Source organism: Spodoptera frugiperda, chromosome 29 (genome assembly GCF_023101765.2).
Source record: "Spodoptera frugiperda isolate SF20-4 chromosome 29, AGI-APGP_CSIRO_Sfru_2.0, whole genome shotgun sequence".
Classification (NCBI taxonomy): domain Eukaryota; kingdom Metazoa; phylum Arthropoda; class Insecta; order Lepidoptera; family Noctuidae; genus Spodoptera; species Spodoptera frugiperda.
The window spans coordinates 1,458,730-1,483,380 of NC_064240.1; the positions used below are offsets into that span (position 1 = coordinate 1,458,730).

Genomic DNA, 24,651 nt, shown 5'->3' on the forward strand with positions numbered 1-24,651 from the left:
ACCTATTTTGAAGTTCTACTCGATTGATTTGAAATTCGTCATTTGTAGTGGAATTTAAGTTTGTGAACACACTAAGGAAGGAAGATAATAATATTGTAGTTATTTCTGACGACGATTTGATGACGGGGGGAAACCTAATTTTTTGAGAAGAAAGACTAGGTAGTGTGGAATTTTTAACACACTAAAACTACTCTGATGGCCACCCTCAACACCTGAGGAGCACCGGATCCTCTAGTAGACTTGACCCGAAGGCCCCACGGTGAAACGTGCAAATGGCGTGCAACGTGCGTTGAATCTAACGGCAAGAGCGTCAGTGTATGTGAATCGCTGGTATGGAGGTTCTAAGAATAAATCCGAGTTGAACTTATATGAAAGCATACAATGATATTCGCTTGCTATAATATACTGATGCAGTTGAATGCAGATGAAACTTCATAGCCTTGTATATTTGATCCAAACGTTGCTACAATGCTTTTGATATTAAATCCGTTTGTGGAAGGAATTATTGTTAGTGTTGGTAGTAAATTGTCGGATAAAAATAACTGTACACCTATTATTGTGAATAAACAGTAGAAGTGGAGTTTTCTATAAAGATTTCTAGAAGTTTTGTGGTTTTCTTCTTATATTGACATCATTATCATTATGATATCAGTTATAAGATGTACTGACCCAGAGCTATGGACTATCTACTGAGTTACCGGGGCTCCTGCTCGAAGTGTAGGAGTAAGAACAGGGTGGTTTTTAGTCAGTAAGATCCTGCACTCTTTCTCGCCTCACCCAAGGAGGGAAAAGTCATTAAATAATTTGCTAAACATAGGCCTCCCCGGTGACTGCCAGACCAGCCGGTTTCTAGCCATATTTCTTAAAAGTAAAGATCTCTTAATTTGTAGTTCGTCAATGTCACCCCGACACGACAATTATTTCCAGATCGGCTGGAAGTACCTGCATTCAATCGGCATGCAGATCTTTAATATCTAAGTTATTCGTGTAACAATTCTTTCTTTTTTAGACGCATCAGTCTTGCAAAGTATGCGACGGCCTGACAGTCGACGACGTAAGTATCTACATATATGGTACTTACTTTTTTGTTGTTTTACTTATACTTTTTATATATCTTTACTTAATATAAAAAACTGAAAAGTTTGTTTATTTATTGAATGCGCTAATCTCCGGAACTACTGGTCCAATTTGAATAATGTTTTTTGTGTTGGATACTCCATTTATCGACGAGTGTTATAGGGTATAAAACATCATGCTAAGTACTATGAATAGAATCTGAGCAGATGTGTGGAACCGCCGAAATCGCTAATAGCAATTAATATGATATTTTTTACAGAGGCTACGAAGGAGTATGCCAAATCGTTTACTGGTAAGCAATTTTAGTTACACGCATAGACTTGTGCAATATAAGAATAGTTACAAAATACTAAGTAGGCCTTTGTTCCGGGATTGGACCTTTCAGTAACCTCACTAACATGGTACGCTTCGCTCCGGTTTATTCGCGCCGAAAAATGGCTTTCTCAGTTGTAGTACTAACAGAAGTGTACCTAAAAGCTTCATATTTTACTATAATACTAGGTATATCTTGTTTCACTTAATTAACAGAACAATTCCATCCACATTGTTCAAAGAGATTTTCTAAAATTAAAAGATTTGACGTGGGGATTGGGAAGGCGGTAATTGGGCCTCCGCCGGTAATCTCACTCACACAACGAAACACAACGCAAGTGTTGTTTCACGTCGGTTTTCTATAAGGCCGTGGTATCACTCCGGTCGAGATGGCCCAATCGTTTCGAAGCATGGCTCGCCCACACTTAAATCATAATTATTGCTCTTTTTCAGATCGTCAGCTCTGCTTCTCTCGATCTGAATGCAATGGTTTTGGACACCACTGTGTTTGTGTTCTTGGTGAAAAAGAGCATATTGTAGGAATTTGTGACTGTAACCTTCAACCTGGTCACGATAAATTAATGTTACCGTAAATAAAGAACAAATAAATAGCGTAAACATTAGCCCTTTGTATTCTATTAGTTTTTACCGCAAACGCGTGAAACTGGTAATATTAAATTGATATGCTGTGTTTGTATTTTATTTGTGGAAACTTACATTTTTATACCCGTCTCTCGAACAGGCAGACTATGTCAAACGCTTCTGGCGCGTTCGGTCAAGTGAATCTTGTGACGAACTATCAAATGAAACTCATGTTTTAGTGGATAAAACTTGTAATGTATTTCTGTTACATTTAACTGCCGATAAAGTAAAAATACCTTATGTCAAACAACCAATTCATAGAGCCTGCCATGGACACATTATAAACAACATTAATGTTTTTTTTTATTTATATATAGTAATCCCAATCCCAATTAATTTTCCCAATCCCCGATTCCCGAACAACCCTTCAATTCCTAACCCCCAAAAGGCCGGCAACGCACTTGTAACGCCTCTGGCGTGTCGGGTGTCCATAGGTGGCGACAATTGTTTACCATCACGTGATCCGTATACCCGTTTACCGGCTTATACTATAAAAAATATCGTAAAAAGCGGAATGCCAGACATCCTTATGTAGAAGAGACTCATAGTCCAGGAATAGACCGTCCATGAGACATTAGAAAAATTGAAGGAAACTAAATTTAGAAAGTAACTGAGCAGAAAATTGGTATTGACTCTGTTAAGCCTTGTTAACAAACTTCATCGAAAGGTTACAACGAAGAAAGTTACTTAAGGCATTAAAATTTTAAACTGCCTCGGTTCAATGGAGCGGATAAAAGGCTTTTGATGATTTTAAACAAGGAATTAAGGTATTAGGTATATACCTATGCCTAATATAGGCGAGTCGCATTCCAAGAGCCATCGACCACCACAGATGGGCTGATTAGGGCTGATACCCAACTCCTCAACCCGGAGCTGCGGACTACCGGAGCTCCGGCTCGAACAGCAGGAGTAGGCACAGGGTGGTTTTTAGTCAATAAGAGTCTGACCCTCCCTCTCGCCATACACAAAGCAGTGAAAGCGGGAGAAGTCATTGGAGGATTTTTTCTTTTAAAAAAGTATACTTAATATGACGACTTTGATGTAAGTACTAATTAATTTCACCAGTCCATGTTACATATTATAGCATAACAATTAATGACATTGAACAGGTTGTTCTTACATCTTCGAGAAATTCGAAAATAAAAAATGTTTAAGAAGTTACAAATTGACATAGAGCTGACATGCTCTTAAATATGAAAATAAAAAAATAGTATAAGTATACATTTTCTTTTTCCTTCTAAATTTTAGTTTTTTTTTAAGTACGTACATGTCGTATTATTCAAAATATCTTGTCCAGACAGTTTGAATATTCAAGAAGCTTCATATTTCCATATTTTAGATACAAGGTCAACGGTCTTTCTAGTTTACAAAAAGGTCTTTATAGTTCGCAAAGGTTTTACATAAATTGACAGTGACCAATGCATAATTATGTAAAATTTCAGCAAAATATCTAGTGGATCTAGACTAACAAATGAAATTGGAGTGCCTGTTTGTAATATTGAAATAAGCACTTTTACTACTAACATATTTTTTTTAATTTTTGTCTGTATGCCTGTTTATTCTGGCTAATCTCTAAAATAAATAAGCTTATAAACTTAAGTAAAGTATAAGCGGTTTACTCACATGACTCGACGAGGTATTTCGATTAGTTTCAAGCCGCATTTGGGGCTTATATTTGTTAGCAGTTGGCTGCTAGATGCTCATCGCACAATGCAGAGCTTAAAATATAATTTAATGTTTCATGAAAAATATAAAAAGTAAATACGGTATTTTCTAACATCCAAGAACTTTTATTATGGAAGGAAGCTCAGTTGCTTAGTATAATAGAGTATAACAGGTCAAAGAGGGAGTGAGATGGAAGACATTATGCAAATAACAACCATTATTTAACTATTCATATCTCGCTCGTTTCCAAGTATCCATCTTAGACCGAAGATATAGAATAAAAAACCGAACCTCCTTGCTGAAATCCAATAAAACTTAACAAACTCCGTTTTGAATTTTAAGAAGAAAAAGATGTATTCAAAGAAGAAGTTTTTAATCTTTTCTACGACATCAGAAGTTGATCTATTGGAATTAATGCGAAGTTCGTCTTAAGGTAAGCGTCCACAGGCCCGCATCGTACGCAACAGATTTTAGTTTGTCTTGTATAGAAAGTCATACAACAACGTCGACTGATTCGCACCATACAAACCGCTCATCGGCAATGCCTACATGCGATGCGTACTGATGACGTCATACGGAATGCCGATACCAAAAATCCGAGTGAAAGTGGTAACGGAAATCCGATTGCTAATACTCGCATCGGCAAACCGATACAGTGGACGCAGCCTGAAAAATTAAGCCTTTTGATGCGATCCGTCCGATGCTTACAATGCGGGCCTGTGGACGCTTACCTTAAGAAAATGCTCAACTATAAAACCTTTGATGGTAATTGTTCTGAACTTGGTCGTTCACTTCAAAAACATGTTGGTTGTTTAACAAACTAACTACGTTGATTAAAAACTTCGTGTCTATGAAGAATGAGACGCTATTGTTAGGGGTTGATCTTATCTGGAAACTTAATTATTCTCATTCTAGCCTTTTGTACAATTAAGTTAGTGTAGACTCTGTTTTAAAACTTGCACATTGTTTAGAATTGTAAGACTGAAATACTCGATTATTTTTGAGGGGGGATAATCTTCCATTGATTTCTCCCGCCTATGACGAGGCGAGAGGGAGTGTGAGATAATTATTGTATTGACTATAAACACCCCGACCCTACTCTAGCTCTTCAAGCCGGAGGCTCGGTATCCCATTAGGTAGTCCACAGCTCCGGGTCGGTCATCCTACTGGCTCCCAACTGTGGTGGTCTGATTAACATAACATTACAATTCGTTTGCATTTTTTATAGCATATGTTATATATATTTTGATCTTATAACATGGTCGTAAACTAGGGATAAGCTGTTTTGTTTTATTTCAACCGACTAAAGTTTAATATTGCATACTAAAACATCTAAAGCATGTAGCCTCGTGTGCCCTAAATCATGCATTATATGAAAACGCAAACACGGGGGCACAACAGACTGTAAAACTCCACTGTAAGTTGACCTCTTGAACCATGCAAAATTTACGTATAGAGAGTTCTACTTAAGCTGGGCTATAGTGTAATATAGAAATGTATAGTACGTATAATCCAAAGTGTTCGTTCGACGGAAATGGAACTTTTTCATTGTAATCTATGCATCTTTTGATGTCGGCGTCTTAAAACGAATTCCGAAGAGGTCTGACAAGCGGAAATAATTGCCGTTCCGTATTTCTGAACACGCTGAAGTGGAAAGACGATCTCGTGTCAAAATTGGATGGGTTATCATTCTATTAGAGCGATTCTTTTCTGATATAGATGTTGTACATTGTGCCTTTATCGGATAAGAGGAAGATTTTTGTGATACTTAGCTGGTAAACGAGCAGACGGATTGCCTGATGTTAAGCGATTAAGGCTGCCCATAGACATCCGTAATACCAGATGAAGGTAGGGCTTTTATTCATAATCCGAGTAATTACTACTAGAGTAATAAGTATAATATAATTAGAGTTAAGTAATTAGATTATTAAGGAGTTAGTAATTACTCTTTAATCTGAGTAATTGCTACTCAGATTAGAGATAACATTACACATGACGTACTAAAAAGTATTATGAGTATAAAAAAGTGCAGTACATTTTTCAAGTCTTAAATAACACTCAATGTTATATCTAAGTCTCTTCGCAACGATAAAAAATGTCCTCAACAGTACCACAGTCTAAAGTTCCCTTAAGACTCTTTAGTTTACTACCTGGAGACCTCATTTATATCTATGTGGTTCATCCCAACACAAATACCCAGGAATTGGTCATGCAGGTATTGTACTGTACAATGGAAGAGTTTCCCGAGGGCCAAGTTAGTTTTCTGACACAGTAGATGTATGGTGCAAGTTAGAGAAGATAAGATTTTGATAGGAACAATTTTTAAATCAAAGTTGCTTCTAAAAATATCTAGAGACAAACGTCTGAGTTGAGTTCCTATGCAAAGTCAAAGTCAAAATTATTTATTTCAAATAGACCAGGGGCCTTAGTCTGCTATTACAATTGTGTCAGAATGGTCGATCATTGATCAGTGCAAGAGGGACGGAGCTATGTAGGTTGTATAGCTCCCTAGCCCCAAGATAGCACTTTTGAACGTCAGAGCAAATTAAATAATATTCAAAATGTCTGTCTGTCGGTCAGGCCTTTTAGCTCCACCAATAGTGAAGCTATTTATTTGCTCGTTCCAAAGTGTGACCTATATCGGTAAGCAGTAGTTCTTTTGCGAATTTTCATATTTCGGATTTTGTCGAGCAATGAAATCCTGAGCACAGCTTTCTGAGAGACTCTCAGTTTCTCTAGGAGCCAGAAGTCAGCGGTTTGACTGAAGACCTTGGAATGCATCGAGTCACATAGTAATTTTACATGGTTTAGTTTAGATCGCTTATTCTTATGAATTGCGAAGTAAAACTAAGACAGGTGTTACATAGTACAGGGGAAGATAAAAATGTCCGAGAAAGGAAGCGGAAACATGACGTTTTTCTTTTGTGCAGCTTTCAAAGAAGTTCTCCTTTAAAGAAATACTAAGGATTTATTCTTTATAAAAGCTAACTGAATTTATCTTTTTCCAGATAACAAAGACATTGTCTAGTGTTTACCTTCGCCCTCTATTGAATTACTATATACTAGCTTCTGCCAGCGGTTTCGTCCGGGTTCCCGTAAGATAAAAAGTATCATATCATCTAAGTCAGCTCATACTCTGTCTGTATACCAAATTTCATCAAAATCCGTTCAGTAGTTTCAACGTGATTGACAGACAAACATCCAAACAAACAAACTTTCACATATTGTTTCATATTATAGTGTGATGATTCTTATTTATTAAATTGTTGATAATAAATAATTGAATTCAAGCTGAATGTAATCTAAAGAACGATGTTTCAATTTTTATTTGCACTGTAAAACCGCAACAGTTACTTAGCAATTTAATTGTAATTCCATTATACATTAAATTCGAACAGCAATATCTTACATTTAGACACGCACCATTTATTCAAGCATATAATATTATAACTACGACGATTTATAACATAATATCGACCTGCCCCGGCTTCACACAATTATTATTTGTATATTACGTATAAAACATCCTCTCCAAATGCATCAAAATCTAGGGTACAAAATATATTGTAGACTAATTATTATGTTATCGGCTTACTCACGTAACTGTTTGACGAGGTACTCGACTAATGTCAAGCCATCTAAAAGGCTCATATTCATGAGCAGCATTCTGCAACACACGATAAGCAAGCCGATAACATAATAATTAATTTAGTATGTCTCACGAAAGTTGCAATAACATTGTAGACTGTTCTAGAGTGTATTGGGACAGACAGAAAAAGCGACTTTGTTTTATACTATGTATTGATTTCTTTTACTTCGAACCCGGGTTCCTGTATGTCCTAAGTAATGAGGTACTCTGAGAAGGTAGAACAAGACTTGGCTGGGCAACTGGCTGCCGTGCAACGTATAGCGGCTTTAATTCCCGCACGGAACAACTCTTTGTGTGATCCACAAACTGTTGTTTCGGGTGTGGGTGTCATGTGTATGCGAACTTGTGTGTTTGTAAATGCACCCACGACACAGGAGAAATCCTAGTGTGGGGCGCAACGTTTAAAAAATACATTATTTTTATTGATTGTTCTTTTTGAATGGTAAACAAACAAAACGAGTAGAGTAGTATATATTTAAGGGTTTATAAATGTTTGCAATATTAGAGTTGTTGCTTGGGAATTACTAACTCCGTATTTTTAAAACAGAAATTTGATCCAATGCTTACAGTACTTACGAGTACTTAATAATTTTAATCTTCAGTTTAAAAGTTAATTAATATTTTAAGCATCTTTATAATTCAATTTAATATTAAGTTGTAAAGCAATATTAATCACACTTTAATTTTAATGATGTTCTTATATACATATAAAGAGTATTAAAATTCACTGCAAGTATTGAATTTCAGATTAAAGTTTAGTAACTAACTATGTATGTAAACATGTTTGTTTGTCTGTCTGTTTGTTGTTCATTTGTTACTCTTATACTCAAAAACAAATGAATGAATTTTGATGAAACTCGGCACAGACATAGAATGGTCTGGAACAACAGATATGATACTAACATTATACCTGTAATACGGGCAAAGTCGTTGGCAGAAGTTAGTAGGCAAAATAAAAACTTTTTTTTGATAAACAAAGGGAACCGCATTCAATATATGCCTACTTATATCTATTTGAAATAGTGACGTGTAAAAGTGTTATTTTATAACTTACTTACAGAAATAAAAAAAAACATTTCATTTCATTTCAATAGTTAAAATGCGAAGTAAAATTTTTAAGGCGGGCAATATTCTTCTCCTAAGTGTGGAAATTACTATGCTTAAAACTGCATCACAATTGATTCAGTTAAACGCGAACTGAGAACCTCCATTTTTGAAGTCGGTTAATAAATAATACAGAGAAATTCTCGCCTTTAGACCTAAAATCTTGCCTCATATTATTTACGTACCAGGATAACAGGAGATAGCTACAGGTATAACCCTACTTTATATGGAGATGTATGACAATTCTCTGAACAATTTCACGGAAAACTGCGTTGTACCTATACAAAGCTTATCAAGCTATGCATACCCAGTATAAACTGACCTTCAAATGTGTGAAAAGATTATACAAAGCGAGACCATGGTAAACTGGTTTGTATAGCTCGATGTGTAGTCATGTTTACCTGTCTCAATTTGTTTTTATTAGGTAGATATGCGGTTTTATTTAGCCGTATACATACGAGTAGTCATTTCAATAACAGTAACTTTTACGTATTTTTTGAAAGGGCTCTTTGTTTTGCGTGATAAGGTAAAAAATTGCGATAGCTGTGTAAAAGGAAATTGTGTGAGATTAAAGCGTAATGTTACCTTGAGATTTCAAGGCTTTGAATACCGAGAGAAAACTGTTGAGGGCAAATATTTCGCTAAAGGTATTTTTATAGCTGTGAGTAATATCACCGCCTCACAGAATACCTACGTGAAACAACGCTTGCGTTGTGTTTCGTTGTGTGAGTGAGGTTACCGGAGACCCAATTACCCCACTTCCCAATCCCCAATAACCCTTAAATTCCTAACCCTCAAAAGGTCGACAATGCACTTGTAACCCTTTTGGCGTTTCGGTGACCATTAGCAGCAGCGATTGCTTACCATCAGGTGATCTGTCAACTAGTTTACCAGCTTATACCATATAAAAATATTAGTAGTGATTTTATCCACGCCAAAGCAAACTAAGGCTCGTCTCGTAGCATGAACTTTAATAGCTCGACATGAATACGTACTCTAGACGTCAACCATTGATCACTCAGATTGATGGACGATAAATCTTTGTGGTCTCTTGCAGTCTGGGAATATTTTTATACTTATTTTTATTTCAGAAAATACTTACCTATTGAAAAATAGAAAAATGAAAAATGTTTGTAGCTGGTTTATTAAGTACGAGTTTATTATGTTTCAAATATAATATTGATAATAGTTATTTTACATTAACTGTAGGACAATATATTAGTTTTTATTCCGCTGTAGATATGTAATTTCAGCAAATAAATGCTCACGCAGCACATGTGCAACATAAAAATACACACAAGACACGCAACAAAACACTCGAACCATACTCGGCATATGTTTGGGGCGCGGCTCCCGCAGTTCGAATATTTTGTTTTCTTATTCATTTCATTTTATAAACTCTGTAGTACTACTAATAAACATACAAAGATTGATATGATCGCACGCGTATGGTTGGTGTGATAACTAGCTCAACTAGTAATTTTTGTGTGATTTAGAAATTGTTATTCCCCGTCCAGATGCGATATGTTTGTAAAATTGTATTTTTGACAACTCATCAACAACATAGTACCTGCAAAATCCTAGTGAGAGCTATGTATGTATTTTTTTTTTTAATTCAAACACAAAAAATGGCAGTACAAAAAATGTTACAATGTAAATCTAACAGCATTTCAAAATCAAACTGAAACTGGCTTCATTAGGCTGACGGCGCGTTCGTGATATATTTTACTGAAACAATCTCGTTATAATGAATAATATTGTCAAGTATTATTATGAAAATTACAAAATAAAAGTTGTATTTTCATGGTTTATTTTATAAAACACATACTTTTAAATGACATTGAGCTCATGTTTAGAAATAATTTTTCACACAGCTAATGAGATGATAGCATATATTTGTGTTAGGTTTTACATAAAACTATAAGGCGATGATGAGAACTTTCAAATCACGATAAATTTCTCCGCAAACCGACTGGATACAATGTAAAATCACCGCCGTACTTAGAGTAATCTAAAACTTAATTATATAACCCAGAACTTAGCAATTCTTTTCGGATCTAAATCGTTACTGGGAAATAGCTGATCTCATCATCATCATCATGATCATCAGCCGGAAAACGTCCATTGTCGAACAAAAGCCTCCCCTTTAGTCCTCCACGTAGAACGACAAGCCGCCACCTGCATTCACTAGCTCCCCGCGCCTCTGACGATATCGTCGGTGCTATAATAGCTGATCTAATCATTAAATGTCTCTGAATACAGCAATAAGTCAATATTCAATCAACATCAAACAATTCTCGAACATTTCTTTGGCCAAATGACCAAGAGAACCTTTAGAAAGGAATCTTCACGCCCAATGTAACACGAGAGCATCGTACAAGGAAACTCTTCATCCATCAAGGCATCCGCATTCGTAAGTGCTCGGCTATTTTCGTCAATATTCGGTAAATATATAGCATAGTTAGGATTTGTACACATGACTGTGATGTGACGCGATGCGAATTCGCAATGCGGAAAATTGCATTAAGATTTGCTGCGATATGATTTATGGTGGTTTTGCATTACTCTTGTATTTCAAACTCTCCTGTATTCTTTTTTTAAAGGGGGAAAATCATCCAATAACTTTTCTCACCTTGAGCGAGGCGAGAGGGAGTGTCAGACTGCTTTTCGAGGCGGAGGCCCGGTAACCCAGCTAGGTAGTCCGCAACTCCGTCCCTTAGAACGAGTTTGCTTTACGTTTAAAGTAATCGAAACGAGAGCGCGTCCGGCGTTCTGATTAGTTGATTTATTCGAGCTGGCCAGTAAGAGCGCCGAACGCGCTCTCGTTTTAATTATTTTAAAAACTCATTCTAAGGATACAGTTATCCATACAATTTGATTATCCCTGTCTTAAATTTTTATATGGTTGTTTTAACCTGACATGCATTACTTAATGTGTGTATGCGTCTATTATTAGTGTTGCAAGGCGACTCACTCCCACAGAGTGCCAGGTTACGTTTTTACGTGGCCACCACGTCACATCAGTTTTATGTACAAGCCCTTATCTGAAACTTTGAGAATCCCTTGCTTTGATGTCTTTGGGAAGTTTGTGATGTACATCGATGAGATTTCTACGCCCCATTGAGTTGGCAAGTGAGATGGATATTGCTCAACGAGTTCAAAGAGTTCTTTTTAAATTGTCAGTAGTTTCGGTGTGCGTGGAAGTCCCTAGTAGCTTTGTAAAGAATATCTGCACACGGCTATCTTTAGATATGAGAAGTAATCAATTATGCTTCCCCTGAAAGGTTCTATCATCCTTTGTATTTGTTATCAGCTATATTAAGGTTGATGATACTTATTAGTCACTCATATCACAACTGCTTGCGGCTTCGCCCGCGTTCCTGTGGAATGAAAAGTATCCTATCATCCAAGTCCGCTCACACCCTGTCTGTATGCAAAATTTAATCTCCACATATTTTTTAGTCTTTATAGGACAACCTGATGGTAAACAATTACTGCTGTCCTCGGACAGCCGAAACATCAGAGTCAGTTAAGAAATTTAAGGGCTATTGCGGAATCCGAGATTGGAGAGATTGCGAAAGAGATAATCGGGCCTCCGGTAACCTCACCCACACAACGAAACAAGGCGGTATTAATAATAATATTATAAAACTACTACAAGCAATTACGTTTTAAAACTACACGAAATATATAAGAAATGATATTAAATGTAGCCATTAAAAGGTTCGTGTAAAGAGGTATAAGCGCTGGTACTAAAAGCTCACTACACGACGTCGTTATTTCATCCTATTGAGGTAAGAGGCTTTTATTATTTGTTCTGAACTATCGCTTTATTTCTTCAACTGTATTTTTTTTCACCGAGCACTCACGGAAAATCTGTTTTCTCTTTTCTTCTACCAAAGTAAGATCCATTTTGTAGATTGTTTAAGAAATTGTAAAAAGACATGTTTGAATCGTGGTTTCCTTTTGTAATAGGCAGTGTTTTATTTGTAATTATTAATTTCTGAGTAAATGTGTTTTCTTAGAATTTGGTTATTTAGGTAAATTATATGTATATGTAGGTCAGGTATTCGTTACATACAATAATTTTATATTTGACTTGAAATCATCTGTCTTAATTTTTGCTTAAATTAAATGTTTGTTCGACAATGTTAAAGTTTATTAGTGATTGGGTTTGTTTTTGGTTTTTTCCAGATAACAATTTAATATACAACGTCATGCCTTTTATCCCCGAAGGGGTAGGTATAGGTGCACATTACGGCACATAATGCCATCCACTTTTCACCAATTGTGGTATAAGTCCCATATAATAGTCCGTGTGAATATCAGTGTGAGCCTATTGCCATATGTGCGCAGTTCCAGACTCCGTGCTACAACTGAGAAATTTTCGAAAAACCGAAAATAATACTTTTCTCGGCCAGAGAATCGAACCCGAAACCACCACTCGACCAAAGAGGCAGTCTTACAGCAACTTATTTGTTTGCTGTTGTTATAAAGTCAATTGTATCGTCATCTTACAAAACCGATCGATCGATTTGGCCGCGAAAACTCTTTCGCTTGTTTCCTAACGAACCAACTTCTAAAGAATTCGATACGCAGATACGGCTTCATAAATACGAATCACAATAAACATTCATTTCAATGAACGTTTATGTAATATTATTATATTTGATACCGCGACCTTGGTACATATTTTGTAGAAATTCCCGGCTTCGAAATCTTAGGATTGCCGTGGAAAAAATATTTTGTTGAAGATCTCGATAATACGATACTATCCATTAGCTGCTTCGGTTTGATGCGAAAAATGAACGGAATTTTGCCCCGAAAATATTTCGCGGTACACGAATTTTCTGGGCTATTGATTTCGTTGGCCGTGTCCTCATGGCCGAGTAAATGGTATGAAATTGATCATTCAACTTTGGAATTTTCTCACAAACGTTTTAACTTATTTGTTTACTATCATTGGTGTGGCATGAAACCATATTGAAGTACTGCTTGCAGGATTTAATAAATTAAATGTGGCATATATCTGATAAGTATTTACTAGCAAAGTAAAGTTACTTACCAGTAACGATGCCAAAATAAAATGAAAATTATCAAATTTAAAATGTAATACGTATTTAAGGTACAAACAACGTAAAATAACATCGAAATTTGTTTTCTCGAGTGAAATATCACAATTTGTACATAGCTTTATAATCAAAATAATAATAAACAAAATAAAAGAGCTCTTATGTACACTTAACAAGAGGCAAGTAGCGTCGCTACATTGATTGGCACTGTTCCATTAATTGTGAAGTATTTTAATTAAAACATGGCTCCGTTTCCGCCCTCAACCAAAGCCTTATAATTAAATTTAGGCAATGAAATATTTTCGCCGAAAAACTAGTACTCGTAGACAATTTCTGTGAGAAATTGATACAATACTAATTAAAAAAAAACAGCTTGTTTACCCACTTAAGTCAGACTTTCTTTTTTGATGGAGGAAAATCACCCAAAGGCTTCTCTCGCCTTGGGCGCGGCAAGAGGGAGTTTCAGACTCATACTGAACCAACCCGTTCCCACTACAAGTACAAAGAGGAGATGCCTTAATGTGATTGTGCATTGTGACAAAACAAATGGGCCCTGGCCAATGATATTAGGTGTAGATAGGTTATAAGCGCTAAAGTGGCACATTAACACGTGTCCAATATGGACAATTGGCAACGTGTTTGTAGTTTGGAACTGCATGCTGGAAAATAGTGAGTGGCGTGGTTTGTAACATCTTGCGCTCCCCGTAAAGTGTCACGCATTATGTTAAAAAGAAATCCAGTTAGGACGTCCCCTCTTTATATTTGCTTAGCTTAAGACTAAGGCCCTGTTTTAGCAAGTATGATTAAGTCTATGTTAGTTTAACTAAAGGATTACATGACGTAGTTTTCTTACGAAATGCGTCTAACAGAAAAATAATCAGAAACCACGAGGCATTACACCAGATCTTTAATATTGATTTAGTTTTTAATCATCTCCGTAAGATGCGTTTCAAATCAATTGTTTTTGTTCATAATGAAAATGTTTATGTCAACTTATATATAACGGTGGCAAGGTAACATTTGTTTAGCTAGTATTTGTTACAGTTCATCATGAGGTGTTTGCTAGCCATCCTGTTCTTCACCGCGGTGGCAGTGGCCAACATAGCCGCTTTTACCTTATTCCCACAAAATAATCCATGTAAGTAATTAATTGTTTAAGGTATATAAATATCCCAGAGCTGTGGGCAACTAACGGGTTACTGAGACTCTGGCTCGAAGCAGGAGTAGGAACGGGGTGCTTTTAGTCAGTAAGAGTCTGACACTCCCGCTCGCCTGCCCCAAGGCGGAAGAAGTCATTAGATGATTAATATTTTTTATTAATATATTGGATGATAAAATTATTGGATCATAATCCACCGTTTAAAAAAGGGTAGTATATATTGTGAGATAACCTGAATTTATACTTTTAAATAAATAGTTTGAAATCATCAGTCCTCCTTGAGCAAGTGTGGTGATTAATGTTTATTCCTTCTTCGTGTGAGTAGAGGCTTTTTATCAGCAATGGGAAAGTTGTAGACTGATGATGATGATGTCAAAGTAATTTCTTTTTCTTAGGCGAATAGAATCATAATCAGTAGCATTCGTTTAGTTTTTTTTGTAGTTTTAGTAAAGAAATAAATGACAATGCCAGAATCTCTATAGAGCTTTGCCCCACCAAAAAATATATTGTACAGGCATCCCAAATGTACCATTCTGTTGCTGCTCTATTAGTGATAACTAAAAATATGATTAAAAGCCTTAAATTAAATTAAATTAGCCTTAAATTCTTTTTATTTCCTAATTTTTATCCGCAAGTTTATCAGAATAATAATTAAGTAACCAAAGGTCTTATTTTCATTGCATAATTTTGATTAATTTACATTTCTTGTACATTGATGAAATTAAGTGGGGCAGGATCTGGCATTGTCATTTATTTCTTATCATTAGACATTATAAGTAATTGGGTTGTATAATTGAAGAGTCCCATCATTGTGCTGTTTACGCCATGACTCCTGCTTGGAAGAGTTGGAAGTGGAGTTGGAACGAAGTGGGTTTTTAGTCAGTAAGATTCTGTCGCACCATTCCTCACGCAGTGAGTTTAAAGATTTTACATTCTCACAAAAACAAGAGTAGTCTAGAGCACCTAAATGACGCTTTAAATGTTTAATTCTTTACAGTTTGGCCCCATGACTGCTACACGGACAACGACTGCCCTGGCAAAGATTGTATCTGCGACATTGGCCACGACCACTTCCTCCATTGTATATGTCTGCCACCATTCCCAGGACCACTGCTTGCGAAGTCTGGAGAGTAATCCATTGTGAATATTGAGAAACTCAAAATGAAATAAATGTTGTATAACATAACATCATCATGACTTTTATTGAGTGGTCCTATAAAAATAAAACATCAGATGACGCGATACGATTGTGTTAATCCGTCTCTCGCGACATTAGCCTATCGCGTCTGTAACCAATTTACGGCGAAACACAATGCAAGCCTTGTGCCGAAGCATTGGTTTTCATCTTTAAGTAGTGAATCTATTTGTTCCACCAAAACCACTAAAGATTTTTTTTAATGAATGAGATCCCGTTCTTACTTACGTAGCTTATATCATTATTGTAAAAAAGTAGCTACTTTGTGAAAGGGTATGATAGGGATGTCATATCTCAGATAAAACCCCTAATTAAAATAAGATGGAAAAAAAATCATTGGGAATAGATGTTTCTCATTTAGCTATTGTACCACGTCGTATACAATTCAATATGAGCGTAAATAAAATATGAAATACCTAAGTATTATTATTTTTCAATGTTGTTATTATTTGCATGGTAGAAATCAATTTGAACGAAAGGTATTGAGATTTAAATATGTAGGTCACCTACAAGTTTTCGAGGAGAAAGGAGGTTGTGTACTAGAAAGACTTTAGTTTTATGTAAGGGGTTCTTTTTAACTGACTTCCCAAAAAGGAGGAGGTTCTCAATTAAGCCAATATCTTTTTCTTTTTTATGTATGCACGTCGATTACGCCGAGGCCGGTGGCGACGCCGATTCTTTTTTTGTTCAAAAATCTAATATAATTATGTTGAAGAATAGTTAAGAAAAAAATTTAAAAGCCAACAAATAAAATAAAAATAATATTATTCGTACTTAGTACCTTTTTTTGGCGCCTGGCTTTCTGGGGATGAAAGACTAGAGAGTGTGGGATTTTTACCTCACTAAAATCACCCCGGTGGCAACCCTCAACACCTGTAAGGGACACCAGGTCCTCTAATAAATAATACGGACCTCGTACTCAGTACCTACCCACAACACCCACAATGAAACATTACCCACCAGTATCAGATATACCTACCTACCTTAAGTTGTCATAAATAGTTTTATTAAGAACTTGGAATACCGACTTCCTAACTTTCAGTGGGTGTTGAGGGTAGGGCAATTATTAATAATAATATTTTTGTGATTTAATAGTTAATGGGTTATATAATTTTTAATTTAAATTATATAATTTAGAAAGTAAGAATGAAAGGAAAACAAGAAAATTTAAAGGAAACCATTTAATTGAATGTTATTTCACGCAGTAATATTGAACAGTGTCATTTTTTTGTCATCTTGTACTTGTCATGAACTATCTTGTTATTAACGCGTCTTGTTGTCTTGCTTCACACTTTTGTTATCCTGTGACACATCTTGATTCAGACTCTTATTGTCTTGATTGAGACTCTTGTTGTCTTGTTTCAGACTCTTGTTGTCTTGATTCAGACTCTTGTTGTCTTGATTCAGGCTCTTGTTATCTTGATTCAGGCTCTTGTTGTCTTGCTTCACACTTTTGTTGTCTTGTTTCACACTTTTGTTATCTTGAGACACATCTTGGTTCAGGTGTTGGTTATCTTGTGACAAGTCTTTGTCGTTTTGACTCACAGATCGCTTGCTACGTGTCTTTTGATCTGGTGGTGGCACTTCTTGATTCAGACTCTTGTTGTCTTGCTTCACACTTTTGTTGTCTTGCTTCACACTTTTGTTGTCTTGTTTCACACTTTTGTTATCTTGAGACACATCTTGGTTCAGATGTTGGTTATCTTGTGACAAGTCTTTGTCGTTTTGACTCACAGATCGCTTGCTACGTGTCTTTTGATCTGGTGGTGGTACTTCTTGATTCAGACTCTTGTTGTCTTGCTTCACGCTTTTGTTATCTTGTGATACGTCTTGCTTGATATCTTGCTTGATATCTTTGTCGTTTTGATTCACAGATCGCTTGCTATGTTTCTTTTGTACTTCTGGTGGTTCCTTTTGATTCAGACTCTTGTTGTCTTGTTTAAGACTCTTGTTGTCTTGTTTAAAGCTCTTGTTGTCTTGTTTCAGGCTCTTGTTGTCTTGTTTCAGGCTCTTGTTGTCTTGTTTCAGGCTCTTGTTGTCTTGTTTCAGGCTCTTGTTGTCTTGTTTCAGGCTTTTGTTATCTTGTGTCACATCTTGCTTCACACTTTTGTTATCTTGAGACACATCTTGCTTCAGATGTTGGTTATCTTGTTTCAAGTTTTTGTCGTTTTGACTCACAGATCGCTTGCTACGTTTCGTTTGATCTGGTGGTGGCGTTTCTTGATTCAGACTCTTGTTGTCTTGATTCAGACTCTTGTTGTCTTGATTCAGACTCTTGTTGTCTTGCTTCACACTTTTGTTATCTTGTGATACGTCTTGGTGCAGGTGTTGGTTATCTTGCGACACGTCTTGGTGCAGATGTTGGTTATCTTGCTTCACATCTTGGTGCAGATGTTGGTTATCTTGTTTCACATCTTGCGTCAGATCGTGCTCTCCACCAACAAAACATTGGCACTCTTGGTTGATACAATGGCACAGTTCTCCACAATCAGAGTCGGTACTGCAGGACTGCAATCCTGTGGATTAAAAGTAGAGATTAAATTCAAGTATTTATACTATTTATTTATTATTGTACCACTCAGGATAATTAAGGAGTTTGTTGAACAATCACACTTGCTACTATTCAATGGACGAGGCACATAATAATTGATTAAGATGACTCTATAATAAATCCAGTTCAGAAGAATTCCCACAGTTTGAAAGAAATGAGCAGATACGTCACATTCATCACTACCGAAAAAAAAACATTCTAAACTAAATGTACTTCACTGTAAACCTGTCTAGCATGAGTTGATTTTACGTTAACGCGATTGACACGTTTATGACGTTCGGCGCTCTTAATGGCTGCTTCAAGTTAGCTAACCAATCAGAGGGCTAAACACCGGTAATGTTTCGATTGCGTTAACGTAAAACAAACTAGCACTTTCTTCCTTTTTTTTTTATTTAAACACTAACGTGGGTCATAATCAAAATGCTTACTTTTAAAGGGTGGCTATTTTTGATTATATTGTACATATATCTAAAGTAAACTAGTAATTGAGAATAGTGGAGGGTCGTGGATGTAAGTGGAAAATCTGAACTAAAATCTGAAAATTATGTACAGTCTATAATATAAAAATAAGTCAGGTTTTCCTTCCTGACGCTATAACTCCAGAACCCATGAACCGATTTCCACAGTTTTGCATTCGTTGGAAAGGTCTCTGGCTCCGTGTTCCGTTTATAGCAAAGAAATTTCAGGAAAAATTCAAGAGAAACACAGGAAAACAGGGAAAATCATTGGTGGCGAAATGGAGTTCGTCGGGTTTACTAGTGAATGATATATAAATAAAAGAAATTACCGATTTTTGTGATCAAGTTGACCTTGATATCCTTATGGTGGTGTGGGTGGTGTAGATGTATAATATGAGCAGTCGCCGCCACGGCGAGTGCGCAAAACAGAGCTACTTGTAGGAACTTCATGATGTCTTGATGACTTCTTGAAGTGCTATACGTCTTTGTATCATTTCCCAACTATTTATACTCAAATATATCAGTACTAGTTACTGATGTTTAATTAATACGAGTGTGACGATTCTATTGTACATTACTTGAAGGTCGCTTATTATTCGACTTTCTACACCAAATATAATGGTAATTATGTACATATAAGTATGTAATGTTACTAAGCACCTTTCGGTTTTTGGTAATAAGGTTTATTTTCCACAATCATAAAGCCCATACTTATCGATCATAATATGTCATAGCGTTAATGTAATTTAAATAAGTTAATCAGCAATATTTTACTACCAGATCTAAATAACAATAACCAACTAAAATGGATTATTTATACAGTTTAGGACAAATTACAGTTAAGTTAGTCTAATGTTAAAGTGCTTCTTGATGGCGTGGGCTTGAAACCTGGCAAGCACCAATGTGACGTTTTCCAAGTTAGTTGTAAGTAAGTATTTTCTAAGTGTATTAAGACAGCATACATCATCATATGGCATACTGTAAAGGAAAAGGAAATTATTGTGAGGAAATATGAACTTATGATTTCAAATTATTATTTTGGAATCACTGCTTCATAAGTTTCCGTGTGTAGCGGTTAACACGTGTGCTTCACACGCTCAATGGCCCTGTTTCCATCCCAGGCGGAAACAGTCCGGAGCTGCGGACTACCTAGCGGGTTTACCGGGACTCTGGTTCGAAAAGCAGGAGTAGAAACGGGGTGGTTTTTAGTCAGTAAGAGTCTGACACTCCCTCTCACCTCGCACAGGGCGGAAAAGTCATTGGATGATTTTCCCCCTCAAAAAAAAGGCGGAAACAGTGTCATTTTGGAATTACCAATGTACCTTGAGCAAGCGTGGTGATTAGTGCTCCGAAAAGATGCGGTGAAAAGGTCTCTTTCCGCGTGGAAAAAGACCTTTTTTCAGCAGTTGTAAAATCACAGGATGGTGATGATGATGATGATGAATAGGTTATGGATGTACTAAATTTACTCTGTCTCCTATTGGTGGAATGGTTCATAAAGAATATACCTAGATAAGCAAATTTTAATGTAGATGTTGCTGACAAAATAATGATTTGGTTCTTCCTGCTCTTCAGATTTCTCATTTCTCTCAGGGCATGGCACTAGGTGGAAAGGCGTTACCCTTTGTACATAGGACTGAACTAATGACATATATGGTAAAAAGTGCATATAATAATTTTGTATGACTTATTATAGGCCTTGGCTGAGGCGAGAGAGATTGGCAGACTCTTACTGTCTAAAAATCACCCCGTTCCTACTCCTGCTTCGAGCCGGATCCTCGGTAACCTGTAATCCGGTGGTGGCTTGGAATAGTTTTGTTTGTTTTTTAAAAAACGTGTCGTGGGTGCATTAACAAACATACAAGTTCACATACACATGTCACCCAGACCCGAAACAACAATTTGTGGATCACACAAAGAATTGCTCCGTGCGGAAATCGAACCCGCTACACTTTGCACGGCAGCCGGTCGCCCAGCCACCGCACCAACCGTGCAGTCGAATAGTAGTTAGGTCACTAGACATTTTAAGCATGCTTTCAATAACTGATTGCAATTTTAGTAAAAAAATACTTTTATTATTACTGTAATGACAATATTAGAACCTATGTAGTATTTATTGATTTGCCTAGTTTTAATAGTAAGGTGTAATAGGTACATATAATATGGAATACTTAGTAACAGTATTGCAAGGCGAATACGTAAAATTTTTCACCCTTATTACAATGAGAATAAAAGGCAGTTAGAGGTAAAAATACGACTGAAATGACCATTATTAAGTGAGAAATCGATTGAATAATGTTCATTTACAAGGTATATGATATTATTATTATAATAATATTGTCACGATGCTTAACTATAAATCAATTTACAGTAACTAGTTCTGCTGTGTCCCTGTATAAATAGTTGTAAAATTTTACAAATTCGTATAACATTTCAATAAGTCTTGAAGCCATCATGAAGTTCCTATACGTCGCTCTGCTGTTCGCTCTCGCCATGTTTGTGACTGACGTCGCTGCCGATGGAGTCCAAATTTTGGTCGATGGCCGCCGCGGTAACTATTTATTAGTTTAGATTTTTTTTTACTGACTGCTTCGGTGATCGTGTTGTCGCAAGTGCGACTGCCGGACAAGAGGTCTCAGGTTTGATTTCTGGGTCGGACAAAGTATAACTAAGCCCAGTTATACTTTTTCGGTTTTTCGAAAATTTATCATTGCACGGAGTCTGGAATTGTGCCCGGTATATGGCAATAGACTCACTCCCTGTAATTACATGGGACTTACAACATAAATGGTGAAATGTGGAAATTCAGGGATAAAACGCGTGACGTTGAGTAGTTGCGTAATTTTTTATTGACTGTCAGCCAATGCACGGCTGAGACTACTTAACGCCAGAATCTGAAATAACTTCACAAACTTTCAATAGAAGATCATTTAGACTTCATACATTTTTGGACCTTTTCAAAAAGTGCCATATCGTAGGCTGGCACTTTCAGAAAAGTGCCGGTCAAGCAACCAAATTAGTAAGATTACTGTGATCAGTATCACCACCACCATTATCTTCATCAGCGGGAAGACATCCACTGCTAACCCCTCCCCGTTTAGTCCTCCTGGTCAAACAGACAACACAACAACTCGCCACCCGCCGCTGTTGATGTATACAATACAATGGTATCCATTACCACTGCTGACCAAAGGCCTCTTCTCACACGGAGAAGGTTTGAGCAGTAATCACCACCCTCGCTCACTGCAGGTTCTATACACCGTATTGTATAGTGTATAAATAATCAACATTCCTTTTTATTTTTTTTTATACACACACAACATCACGCCTTTTATCCTCGAAGGGGTAGGCAGAGGTGCACATTACGGCACGTGATACCGCTATGTATAGCGGTTATAACACAAATGGTGGTGTACATTGTAATGTACACCAACATTTCACCATTTGTGTTATAAGTCCCATGTAATAGGGGTGAGCCTGCCTGTTTCCAGACTCCGTGCTACTATCAAGAAATTTTTCGAAAATCCGAAAAAAGCCCAGTAATACTTTGCCCGACCCGGGAATTGAACCTGATTTTTTTTTATATTAAATCTAAAACTTTCAACATTTTACAGCGGGCCAGATCTGTCGCCGAGACTCCGATTGCGGAGACATGTGCAATTGTGTTGAAAGCATCTGTAGATGTTTCAGAAGAAGCCTCGGTTTAAGCGATTTATATTATTAATAAATAATGAAGATAAATAACACATGTGTTATAAACTTATAACAATTGTTATATTTAAATAATTAAATGTTTTCGTTTGGCTGTTCTTGTTTTACTTTGTAAATTCTAAATGTGAAAGGTGGTTTTGGTAGTGAGTTTTTTCACTTAGTAAAATTGGGTAAGTATATACTAAAATAATGGAGATATAATAAACGCCAAGGTAATATTCTCACACATTTATTTGGTTTTTAATAACATTTTAACCATTATTCTGAAAACCTCAAAGGGTTCCATTTCTTGCTTGGTTCCTTAATATGTAGGTAAAAACTACAAAAAAAATATATGTTTTATGTATGTTGGTAGCTTATCCATAACAGAAGCAAGATAATCTGTTAACACAACGACATCCAGCACAGTCAGCGTCGATTTTACAACCTTTGTCTGAAACAAGAAATAATTAGGATTCAAGATTTTAACAATGAATTGCTTCTGCCAGCGGCTTCGCCCGCTTTACCGTGAAATAAAAAGTAGAGTATGTATTATTTCATACCAGTTTTATTTCTGAGGGGGGAAAATCATCCAATGTCTTCTCCCGCCTTGGGCGAAGCGAGAGGGAGTGTCAGACTCTTACTGACTAAAAACCACCCCGTTCCTTCTTCTGCTTTTCGAGCCGGAGCCCCGGTAAACCCGCTAGGTAGTCCGCAGCTCCGGATTTCATACCAGTTGCAAATGTCATCCTCATCCCTTCATGAATGCGTAGACTAAAGCACAAATAAAAAGACTAAAGCAAGTCTTACAAAAACGGCATGATACAATGCTTTTATTGAAGGGGCAAAATCACCTAATGACTTTTCCGAGGAGGAGTGTCAAACTCTTTCTGATTAAGACCACCCCGTTCCTATCCTGTTTTCCGAGCCGGAGCACTGGAAACCCGCTAGGCATTCCACGGATGATATAATGCTTGCGTTATTTTTCACTACTGTGTTCATGAGGTAATGAAACTTCAACTTCATAAAAAATATTTACAAGTAGGTAATATATTTGATTTGTACAATGCAAATTATAAATTTGCCAATATAATAGAAAGGCACGGGAAGATTCATCGCTCATCATAAAAAAACGCACTACTTTTTTAATACTAATTCTTTTACTTACAATAAAAGGATTTCACATTAACTATTAAAACGACTAATATAATGACCACAACACCTTTCAATAACAATAATGTCATGATCTTCTTGAATTATTCTGGTCAAATAACGTGATGCAAATAGTTTGTATTTGAGTAAAGACTCAATTATAAAAACTATGTCTTGTTTAAATTGATTAATTCATTCGTTTAAGCGTTGATTAATTTGTTATTAGAGAGGTGTAAAAAAACAACAAATTATAATGCTAACCGTTCATTTATTATGACATGTTAGATTTATATATTATGAAACTCTATATAAATTTATTAGCTTCTGCCAGCGACTTCGCCCGTTAGAAGGATAAAAAGTATCCTATCACCCAATTCATCAAATTTGCTAATTTCAGAAATATCTATTCAGTACTTAGTTTCAGTGTGATTGACGGACAAAAATCCAAACAAACAAACTTTCACATTTAAAATTAGTGTGATATTAAATATCCTTAGTTATTTTTTAATGTATGGATCTATGCGAATCGATGGCATGTAATAGATTCGACACCGTCTAAGAACCAACCCGTGTAAAAAACTTTCCCCAAAAATATTATAGTAAACAGGTTATACTGTAAATATTTATTCCTTCTATCTATATATCTACAGCCTTCTTTTTATTACCATTCTCTTAGCGAACCACGAGCAAAAATGTTAAACATCACTTAAGGATTACAAACAAAATTTTCTTTTTATAAATTTTCTGAGTAACCAAATATTTGTACCTTGCCTTATTGCCTCCCAAAATATTGTTAGCAGACACTTTGTCTAGCAAATATTGTCTAGTTTTAGGAATTTGACCTTGCAAAGTCAAATTACTTGGTAACTTTGTGGTATGGGCGCTTTACTTTGTCACGAAACTAAGATTTTGCACGTGATTTTCT

The 24,651-nt window shown here is 36.2% G+C and overlaps 1 protein-coding gene and 3 long non-coding RNA genes across 4 annotated transcripts; 2 read left to right on the forward strand and 2 right to left on the reverse strand.

Annotated features, from left to right (window-relative positions):
• Positions 1–501: 501 nt before the first annotated feature.
• LOC126912736 (uncharacterized) lies at positions 502–2,012 on the forward strand. The gene is made up of 3 exons (XR_007707400.1): positions 502–1,054; positions 1,337–1,369; positions 1,843–2,012. It is a non-coding gene; the product is annotated as an uncharacterized LOC126912736 (long non-coding RNA).
• Positions 2,013–17,041: 15,029 nt separating this feature from the next.
• LOC118268426 (probable elastin-binding protein EbpS) lies at positions 17,042–19,380 on the reverse strand. Its single transcript, XM_035582909.2, has 2 exons — positions 19,214–19,380; positions 17,042–18,391 (listed from the first exon to the last, which is right to left on the reverse strand). Exons 1-2 carry the CDS (start codon positions 19,332–19,334, stop codon positions 17,139–17,141), a joined length of 1,374 nt encoding a protein of 457 aa, XP_035438802.2. The 5' UTR covers positions 19,335–19,380; the 3' UTR covers positions 17,042–17,138.
• Positions 19,381–20,586: 1,206 nt separating this feature from the next.
• Positions 20,587–22,689, forward strand: LOC118268403 (uncharacterized). The gene is made up of 2 exons (XR_004783023.2): positions 20,587–21,435; positions 22,499–22,689. It is a non-coding gene; the product is annotated as an uncharacterized LOC118268403 (long non-coding RNA).
• A 119-nt stretch (positions 22,690–22,808) lies between these two features.
• Positions 22,809–23,935, reverse strand: LOC126912735 (uncharacterized). Its single transcript, XR_007707399.1, has 2 exons — positions 23,743–23,935; positions 22,809–23,028 (listed from the first exon to the last, which is right to left on the reverse strand). It is a non-coding gene; the product is annotated as an uncharacterized LOC126912735 (long non-coding RNA).
• Positions 23,936–24,651: the final 716 nt, after the last annotated feature.